Raw genomic sequence first — 10,818 nt, forward strand, 5'->3', positions numbered from 1 at the left:
GGAGAAAGGGTGAAACCCAGAGCAAGCTGATGAGCCCTGACGTTGGTGCAGGAGGGATTCGTGCTCCCACTCATTATTTTCAGTAAGTTGTAAGCCCTGGCCTTCACAGAAAGACGTGAAAAGTCAGCTCTGGGTCAACCCCCCCCCTCCCTACGTCCCCGACCCCCCGCCACCCGCCGCCCTTCTGCCCGTTACCGCCCGAACAGCGCCTCACGGCGGGGGGAGGGGGCGGTGCCTCTCCCATCCCGGCGCGGCCATTGGCCAGCTGCGCTGTCAGTCATAGCGGGCGGCTATAAAAGCAGCGGGGCGCGGGGGGTCCTGCTCCCCGGCGCGGGGCGGGGGGCGCACAAGATGGTGGACGTGTTCGCGGGGCGGCTGCTGGTCGGCAGGGACGGGCGCAGCGTGGACGCCGAGGAGGCGCTGCAGAACAAGGTGGTGGGCTTGTACTTCTCGGCCGGCTGGTGCGCGCCCTGCCGCGACTTCACCCCCGTGCTCTGCGACTTCTACACCGAGCTGCTGGAGGAGAGCCAGCCGCCCGCGCCCTTCGAGGTGGTCTTCGTCTCCTCCGACCACAGCGCCGAGGAGATGGCGGGCTACATGCGCGCCATGCACGGCGACTGGCTGGCGCTGCCCTTCCACGACCCCTACAGGCAGTGAGTACCGCGGCGACCCCCGCCCCGGGTGGGTGGCGGGGGGCAGCCGGGAGAGCCCCCGGCTGCAGGGAAATGCAGCTGGGGGGCTCGGACAGGTGCGGGGGGTGCACAGCAGCAGTGAAATCAGGGGTAGTGAATTCAGTACTGCTGAAGGGTGTCTCACCTTTTAATAGTGTACAAGTACACTGACAGAGTCATTGTTACAGCTGTCACCAAAGTCAAGGTGTTCGGGTCACTTTTAAACATGGACTAGGATGTTAAAGCATAAAAAAAATTAGGAGACATAGTTAAAGTTGATGAAGAACACAATTCTAGTGCTTCCAGTAACCTAGAGAGCTCGTTTAACACCAGACCCACACCTGCGTGCTACCCAGGACAGAGCTATCATATTCCCGAGCTGCTCGTTCAGGTCGGTGTGGGTTTACGAACACTGTTTGGTCGGTGCACTTGGAGAACCTCCAGTGCAAACAACCTGAAGCCAGGAATTATTTCATCCTTCCTTGGCTCATTCCTGGGTGTCAGCAACCAGTTAGTGCTAGGTCTTTGTTTTTAAGGACAATTTCCATTGACTCAAAAACAGACTGTAAAAAAGGAGCTTTTTTTTCCCATAGTTCTCCAAATGCTCCCCAGGCAGTAATTGCATCTAGCAACTACTAATAGTAACAGAATTCAGGAAAACTACCTGAAGGCAATGTAGTGTTGCATGCAGCACGCTGTTTGGCATAGGCCATGGGAATGCGATTACAGCTTCAGGCTCTGTGGATTAGGGTTTTGTTCCAGACTCTGCTGTGACTTGCCCAAGTCACGTGGAACGCAGGTATGGTGGCAACCTAATCGGCTTGTCTGTGGAAATCCTTCATGACCTCCAGACTCATCTACAGAAACATGGCTTGTGCTGCTGGGGCAGCTGCACCAACGTAGCATTTGAAGAAGCTCATGGAAGAACAAAGTATAGAGAGATAGGAGAAAACAACGATTTTGAAGTGACTTATTGCATTTTACTATAAGGATCTACATGGAAGTGTGTAAGAAGTTTAGTTGGAATTAGCTGGCAATCTGGCTTCAGAATGAACCGCTACGGACATCAGGCAAGATGGATGCATATTTGTTAAACTTCAATTCTGGCTAAATGCTTTGGTTCTAAGAACGCAATTCTAAACCTAGTAACAATTTGATATTTTAACACTTTATTAGTTAAAATAGTTTAGCTGGTGACTTTAGTGTTTAAGATACACATCTGCAGCATAGACTGAAGTCCTTTGTAGGGATAAAAGAGGCAACCTGAAGCTGGATAAAACACATTTCATATCTGGAGGCGTGGAGTTTATGGGCGATGAATTTTGGCCTACTTAGAAATAGCCTGTGAGGCGGTGTACAAAGTGTATGTACCTGCAGAGAAGCAAAAATTTGAATTCAGAGCAGGATCTCAGGACTCTCCTGTGCTGTCAGCTCTGACAATTTCCCCAATTTCCCTGATGTGGGGGCTGCATCTTTGCTGCTGCATATCATCTGTGCCATGACTAACAGGAAATACTGCTCTTGGTCCCTTGACTGCTTGTGGCTTTAATGTTGATTCTGCTGCTGCAGGCACAAGCTTTTGATCCTTGCAGAAGTGGGGACAAAGATGATTTAGAAAGAAATAAGCAATAGAAGGAGAGTGGGAACAGAGCAAGAGGAAAAGAAGGGAGGGAGCATTTGTTAACAACTAATGATAGTAAATGAGGACTGCTGTATACGTGATGGTATGTGAGGGGACTGCTGTGTTTATACTGAGCCCTGCTATCTGCTATGAAATCAGTCATTCTCTGTAGGTAGGTGTCTGTGGCAAGCCAGTAGATCTTCACGCTGCCAGGCAGACTGGTATTTAACGGGGTACATGGGTGACACACCTCAGTGAAAACTGGAATCCTAAAAAAAATCTGGGAAAAAAGTATGCTTATGTTTTATATTAAGAAGCTTTAGATGAGTAGATGAGTGTGGATTGGCAGCTGTGGGGGTATCTGAGGATGGTGAAACTATCTGTGAGGAGCTGAGCTGTAGCCTGTTCCTGATCTGTCTATTCAGACTGTTATCCCAAATCTCATCAGGCACTAAAACAGAATCACATCCTTACAATGTGCATGCTTGTTAGTCACTTAATAGTGACGTCACACTTAATGCAGTAAGTTTGTTGCTAAAAGAACACACATGGCTGTGGATTACAGTATGCACTGTGGAAGTGGATTAGCAAGCTGTCTACTGCTTTTGAGCAAAAGCAGTTCCAGGTGAAAGCTGTTAAAATTCAAATGTTGCCAAAATTACCCTAGCGTATGAACATGCTATTTATATTCCCAGTCTGATAATGACTTTGCCCCATGTTGTCTATCTCTCAGAAACCCTCATGTATAGGTATTAAACAGGGAAATAAAATTATTCCACATACGTTGTTATTCCAGGTATCAGCAAAGCACCACATGACAGCATGTTCATGTCACCCGGCCCAGTGTGCTGGGAGAAGGAATGGGAGTGGAGGAAACTTGTGGTTTGGGATAAAGGCAATTTAAGATGAAGCACATCTGCATACACAAGCAAAGGAATTTGTAATAAGGAATTCATTTAGTACTCCCTGTGGTGGATGTTGATTCATGTCCAGAGAAGCAGGGCTCCATCACACACAGCGTTTACCCAAGAAGAAGACAAATGTTGTAAATCTGAATATCCTTCCTTTTTCTCAGCTGTTATTGCTGAATATAATGCTACAAGGTACAGGACATCCATCTGGTCATTTGGGGTTAGCTGTGTCCTTTTCCAGACTCTTGCCCACCCCAAGCCTCCTTAGTGGCAGGGCAGTGTGAGAAATACAAGACCATGACTGCGCCAGCACTGCCCAGCAGTAGGCACTTCTCACAAGAATCAGAGGCCTAACAGTTGCAATGGCTTCCAGTTTGCCTGAATAATCTTCACATCCTCATTTCTTGTATTTCATATGCAGATGACAGTTGCTCTCTTGTGTGGCCAAGGCCATTTTCAAGGATTTGACTGAAAGTTTCTCTGTGACTAAGCAAAAGTTGCTCATGCAGTCTTTCTTAGCTATCTTTTTTTTTTTATAGCTTCCTCTTCTGAATTGTCTTTTTGTTTCCCTAGTCAGTAAAGACACTATATGTACCTCTACACTTACCTCGGAATATCTCAGCAGCTGATCTTTGAAAATGTTATCATCACTTTATTTTACTGCAAGAAAATTGAATTTCCCTTTGGTATGTGATGTTCCTGCTTGCAGGCAGTGACTTCATAAATTGTCTTTGGAGTTAGCCCGTGGATGGTCCATATAGTTCCCTGGGCAGGTGAGTCACAACATCTGAGATCCCCGTAGGAGAGAGAAGGTCATCTTAATAGGTTTTCAGAAGCTTTCATAAACACCTCTACCCATATTAATGGTGATGAAGATGCATTATCTGCAGATGTGTTCCTCAGTCATCTTCAGGTCCATTCCTATAACCAGCTGTGCACAACACATAGGACATAGGCAAAATCTGTGTGCATGCTTCAGTCTGGTTTGATGCAAGCAGCCTTCAGTCCAGAGCTGTGTAAACAAGAGGCTGTGCTGGGGTGGATAAGCTGTATATGCATTCCCTTAGCAAAGCAATTGATTAGTTAAATCCAGTCTCCATGGGAAATGAACATCAGTTTCCTACTGTTCTGTTTCTGCTACAATTGTGTTAGGCATCTCAAACTATTTGATTGTCTGCTGAACCAACAAAACACATCTTCCATCTTGTTACTCATACCAGTGGTATGAGGTGATGACCTTTTGCATTCTTTCTACATGAGCTTGCTTCAGACTGGTTTATTCCTCCCATTTTAGCAGACTTAAGAACAGTCTGTGGAGATTCTTGGTAGCTTGCTTTTATTCCAGAACTGTCTGAGCAAGCAAACCTGTTGTTAGATGGTTGTATTGTTTCTTCTTTAATATTTCTTGTATTATTGCTCTGCCAACTTACTGTCGGAGCAGTATCCTTCACCTGCTGGGGATTTTCCTTCTCTTGGAAAAAAATAAAGATGGAAAGATGTGTTTCAGGAATGTTTTGTCTTGGCCTGTATTTTGCTGAGGATTTGCTTTTTGTATTTTTAAGACTCCTCATTTCAGTGAAAATGTAGAGAATGTCTATATGCATAACAACTATTATTTCTAACAATGCCTACAAATGTTTTATTGCATTCATACCACTAATAATGTGAAATGTCACTTCTCAGGGTGACTAGAAGGCATTTTTTGAACTTGTGCCTTCCAAAATGAACAATACAAATTTAATGGCATCTACGTAGTTTGATTCCTGGGTCTCTGATCTGAACATCTGGATACACGTGTTGAGAGCATGCTATGGTAGGAAGCAGATAATTTTCAGACTGTCTCACTTAATTTGAAAATAATGGGAAAAGACACTGGTGTGGTTCAGACGTTGTGACAGTCAGTGTGAACATGTTTCCCTTCCTTTTTGTATCCAATAAATAGTTTACTTTTATTTTGACACTGTGTGAAAGTAGTATTTTTTTGCTGTTTCGTGTATTTGGAAACAATTTGTTTTTGCAGTGTTGTCATAAGCAAGGGAAGAAACTTCAAATATGCCATCTCTGCTTTTCTGCCTGATTTGGAGTCAGGACTGTGAATGGGTTCTGGAGTTCCTTAAAACATTCAAGGCTCCTATTTTCAGCAGCACGCTCAACAACTGTTTTTTTTTGTTGTCCAATTAAATTGAACATGAACTCTGTCCTGTGATGCCAAAAAACAAACTTCTTTCAATTCCCTGTGTTATTAATAAATAAAAGTAATGCCAACAAATTGTTAGTGCTAGTGTGTTTTTTTTAAGTTGTAGTCTCAATATTGTTTTATTTCTGGCTTGTGTCCTAAATTTTCCTTTGTTACTGAAACTAATAATTTACCAGAAGACAAAACTCATTTCTTCTGTATCCCAGTAACATCATTAAGGTGAATTTCTTGTGTAGAAGAGATTATCTTTCTATGAAGATAAATGCACATGCCTTTTTCTCTCTCTGCTCATTATTTTGTCCTGTAGGAAGTAAGCAAAAGCTGTTGTTGCTGTTAAATTCTTTTCCCTGGAAATCTTTCATCTTGTCATTTCAGTTTCATATGTCATGATCAGCTGAAATGGTTTAGTAGGTAGTATTCCTCAATTCTCCCTTATCGTTGCATGTTTCTATTATTTACATCTTACTCATATCTTTCAACTCATCTGCAGAAACAGTCAGTGAAGTCTGTTTTATGACGTGTGGCTGGTAGCTTGCTATTTCTGCATCTTCATTTCTGGTGTGTGATTTATAGTCATTTTTGCTGACATCAGTGTTTTTGTTTTTCTTTGGATGTCTTGTGTTCTGTCTCTTTTTCTCCCAAGTATTATTTTACTTCCAGTATTGAGTTTTGTCCCGTTGAAATTCCATCCTTCATAAGTCTTTTCTCACAGATTTTTCTTGGGTTACCTTCTCATCAACAGTTTGGAACACTGTTGTTTGTTAGGCTTTTCAACTTTTAACCTGTATTTTAATTGTTTTGTGTATTTTAAGGCAGTCAGTTGTAATGTATCTGGATTTCTCTGTCTCCTGACTTTGAGAAATGGCCTCTATCAGTAATGTCTGCATGATGGAGAGAGGAGTTGAATTTTTTTCTTGATCAACTTCTGTGTGGCGCTGCTTCCAATTTTTCTTTTGTTTATGTTTCATTATATAGAAGCCCTGTTTCACTGAAGGAATTTAAGACACTTCTACAATCTCTTCTTACAGTGAAGAATTACGAACCATACTTTAATGAAGGCTTTAGGAAATACCTTTATGTAGTTGGCCCACTTCAACGTATCTGTACTGGAGTAATAGCTAATTCTAATTTAAGTGAGATTGTTCTCTTGTATTTCTTCCCATCCATCAAAAGCAGACTAGAAGACACCTGGTTCTGGCTAACAAAAACAAGGTGGAAAGGTATGTCACACTTTCCTGGACCTCTTTATGGTCCCCGAGAGTCAGTCTCTGCTCCTCTGGAGACTACAAACAGCAGTTATGGGAAGGTTGCTGCAACTCCCTCAGCTAAGTTTCACAATGTAAATTCCCAGTTCAGGTTGGGTAAATGATATTGCAGCCTTGCCCACCTCTCTATACTACCCAGTGCTGTGCCTCAAACTCTGAGAAAGTCCAGACACTCATTCTTTCTGCTCTCCCATGTGTAGCAACCCAAGTACCCTTCATGAGAGACTAGTTTTCCTAAAATGATTCCTAATGATGTCTTTTATTTTTAACTTTTTTTTTTTCTCTCAGTGATCTGAAGAAGAAATACAACATTACAGCAATTCCTAAACTGGTGATTGTGAAACAAACTGGAGAAGTCATTACTGACAAGGGAAGAAAACAGATCAGAGACAAAGGGCTGTCCTGTTTTCGGAACTGGCTTGAGGGTGCAGATATCTTTCAGAATTTTTCTAGCTAAATATAAGTTGAGAGATGAAATCATGGAAAACTTTGTAGAGCTCTCAAATGATTGTCATCTTCAGAACAAGAAGGGTAAGGCTGCATTATTTATCTTTGCTTGAAAACAAAATTTATTTTCAACTTGAAGATTAGCTATTCCAGTAAGTCATAAAATGCAGTTTTTATTTTACAATTACTTGTATTGTTTTATCTACTGAACCATGAATGAACCAAAGCACTCCTGATAATACAGAAGAACTTAAAGAGAATAGCCTATTTTAGATGGTAATGAAGAAGCACTATAATATCTATGCAAATAACTTATTTTGCAAAATCTGTACAGTAAAGATCTCGTTCACGATCCGATTTTTCTTGGTGATCTTTTCTGGGGATTAACACATTTTGTCAAGAAAATCAAATTAAATTGTTTGCTTTAATAAACATTTGTGAAGTATACAAGTCTAAAGTTCTTTTTTTTTTTTAACAACCTAATCTGAAAATGAGATGTTTAGTTGTCAGTACTGATGAAATACTTTCTCTGGTTTTATATTTGGGGACATTTATGTAAGTCTAGGTTCTCTTTACCCCTGGATGTCTAAATTTGGCACTGGAAGGTAAGTTATCTCTCCAGTTAACGTCATCTGCCTGATCAGGTGGTGTGTAGCAGGTACACACTGTTAGAGTGCCTGTTTTGGTCTGCTGTTATTCTTGGTCTGTAAGCTTTTACTAGCTGCTGAACAGTACCAAGGCAGACCTCCACAAACTCCAGCTGCTCTCACACGAAGTGCAGTATCCCCTCCTCACTGTCCTAGCCTGTGCTTCCCAGAGTCTGCTTCCATTGATAGCAGAACTCCAGTTTTGTGAGCTGTCCCACCACACCTGTGATGCCAAGGAGGCCTCTATCATCCCAGGCTTCTGATTTGCCCTGTTTGTTTCCCATGCTGCATGTATTAGTTGAGATGCACCTGTTTGGTGATTCCCCAGAATGGGGTTGATACCTTTACCCATGAAGCTGTTCTGTGCATACTCCCTTCTTTACATGCCTGTGCCTAAAGTGTTCCCACTTCATCTCTGTGTTATTGGTTGCAGCATTCTTTCTGTCCTCATTGCCCAGGGCCTTGGCTTGCCTGCCATCCAGTTTCTTTATTTTTTTTGAGGAATTTTTTTCTGACCATGAGGAATCTCAGCAAGGATGGCCTGAAATTGGTGTGTAGATGATTTTACTGTACCTGTGTCACTCTCCTTTAATGTAGGAAAAAATATTTCTCCCCTGATGAGTGTGTGTCCGTGTGGAAGGAAATATGTGTAAAAGAGGTCATGTGCACCAAGTCAAAAAGCAAGTACTCCAGAGAAACTAAGTTATTAAAATCAAAAATATTAGATGTGGCAATTGTTCAAGAGTTGTGAGTCAGAGCATCTCATAACTGTTCTTTAAATGACAACTGTGGGGATACTGCAGGCAACTTCTAATTTTCCCTGTGTAACTGTATAAACAATTCTCAGGTTCTCTGCTAATGAATGCCAAGCTCTCTAGTGAATTTTCCGTGAAAGTAATGTGCAGGCTCTGCATGATCTTCTGGGACCAGATAATGGCAAATGCGTTTCAAACAGAAGATGAGAAAAGAATAGTAAAAGTATTTCAGAAAAAGTTTTTACACATGGTGCCTGAGTGTGGAAAATCATGGCAAGAGCATCCACAGTAACTTATTGGCAGATATCAGGCATCACTTTGACCCAGGTAGATTGGTACATTGTATGTACGTAAATGGAAAAATCAGGATTTTAAGACTCAGATTGAATTAGGTCCTTTGAATAATTCAGACGTGTTGATTCAGTAACATAAGTTAAAATTCAGCTAGGAAATTTATGATGAATAAAAGTATATTACGAAATATTTTTTTGAGACTCATTGAGGGCTGGGTTTGCATATCAGTGTTTAGAATCTGAATTATCTGTTTCCCTTGTGCTAAATTAATGTATATTTGAGAAAAATTTACACTAAAATATAGACGAAATATAGGGTAGTGGAGAATACTTATTAGCAGCACCACATGAAATTAGAGGGGCAGATCTCAGTGAGATAATAGTAAAGGTTTGTTAATTTGGTGTTAATTTAGTGTTCATTGGGAACTAAATGTATCAACATATTAACCTGAATTGTAAATGCTATTTGTTAAAATATCAAATCAACATCTGATGTTAAAACAAAATAAAAACACCACAAAATCATGCTGTCTGTGGACAGTTTTCTATGCTTTTGTAGGGATCCTCAATACAGTAACTGAAATAGTAAAAATGAAGGGATTTTAGGTGATGTTAAGTTTGCATTCATCTCACTGCGATGGTCAAAGGAATTTAGCCATGTGCCTATGTGGTTTTCAGTAAAGGGCACTAACTTAAAAAAAAAAAAAAGTTGTCATTGACAATGTATTATCTATAATTTGAATGCTGTTTGGCAGTACCTCTCCTGCCTTAATACTGCTGCTACCTGGCTTGTGGAAGAATAGAAAACAGACAGAACTACAAGTTTTTTTTTTTAACATCTATTCTCAGTTCAAAACTGTGTCACAGTCATACCTGAAGGTTATAATTCAATTCTTTCTTCATTATTACTAAATAAAGTTAAGTGGAATATGGTCCACTTCAGTTCCAACAACTAGTCACTGTCAGTTTGTGGTTCAAATAGTGAACATTGAACCAAGAATAAAATGGCAAGAATATTTTTCTGTGTGTTACAGAGCAAAAAGCAGTTTGTTTATCTAGTTGCAGAATTTCAGGTCATTCTAAATTGTGCTAAAAAACTACGTTATTTAGCTGTTAATGCAATTCTAATAGTCTGTCATTGGATCTAGCCACTAAAAGCGGGAGTAGCCTGAATGCATGTTTTTGTTAGGAAAAGAATAAAAGCAAAGTAACTGTTACAAAGGGTGTATTAATTTTACATTACTTTGACAAAATACTTTGATGAAGCCTTGCATTTTTCTTTCACATTTTGTCCAAAACAAGGTTCACATGTTTTTGACTAAGTAGGAAGTGGGTTTTTTTGGCTCTGGTTGATGGCACTTCACCTAGGGTTGCAGTGTGTCTGCCAAATAACATGTATGCCAATTTATGCCTAGTAGAGCAATTTCCTGTGGTTAACAGTCATGCTTCCTTCCAAATGACTTCTGAAATTCTTTGTCCACCAACAACCTCTTATTGGTCTGGAATTATGTTTTAGAATCAAAAGTAAAGGTCTTTGATCCACATGAAGTCAGATACATGGTACTAAGTTCAGTACTTTTAGTTTTTGTCTCTTGGGTAGAACATATATTGTGGCTACTGTTATTACTGAGCACCCTTGTAATAAGATACATTAAACAGTAAGAACAACTTAGTCACTTTTACAATTTATATAGTTCAGCAGAACACATTGATAGATCCAAAGACAAGGCCAGCAGAAAGTTTGGTCTTTCATGTGATTGCAATTTTTGTATGACTTGCAATGACAGGAATACGCAGGTTTGCATATTTTAGCCTTTGGGTCTCCTGTCTAGATGGTTCCTCTGGGAGCTCTGGTTTAAAAAAAAAACAAAAAACGACTGCAAATCTTACGCCAGAATGTGATGGAACCATGAACCATGATAAATACCAGAAAACAGTGATCATAATAAACACCTTTATTTTCTCTAGAAATAGGAAAAATTAAATTAACAATTTTGTCACACCTAAACAA

General features: G+C 40.7%; 1 protein-coding gene across 1 annotated transcript; it reads left to right on the plus strand.

The window, feature by feature from the left end:
- The first annotated feature begins 261 nt into the window (after positions 1–261).
- On the plus strand, positions 262–7,562 carry NXNL2 (nucleoredoxin like 2). The gene is made up of 2 exons (XM_027446856.3): positions 262–653; positions 6,954–7,562. The coding sequence occupies exons 1-2, from the start codon at positions 352–354 to the stop codon at positions 7,120–7,122; spliced, it is 471 nt and encodes a 156-aa protein (XP_027302657.3). The 5' UTR covers positions 262–351; the 3' UTR covers positions 7,123–7,562.
- The last annotated feature ends 3,256 nt before the right edge of the window (positions 7,563–10,818 follow it).

Source organism: Anas platyrhynchos, chromosome Z (assembly GCF_047663525.1).
Source record: "Anas platyrhynchos isolate ZD024472 breed Pekin duck chromosome Z, IASCAAS_PekinDuck_T2T, whole genome shotgun sequence".
Taxonomy (NCBI): Eukaryota; Metazoa; Chordata; class Aves; order Anseriformes; family Anatidae; genus Anas; species Anas platyrhynchos.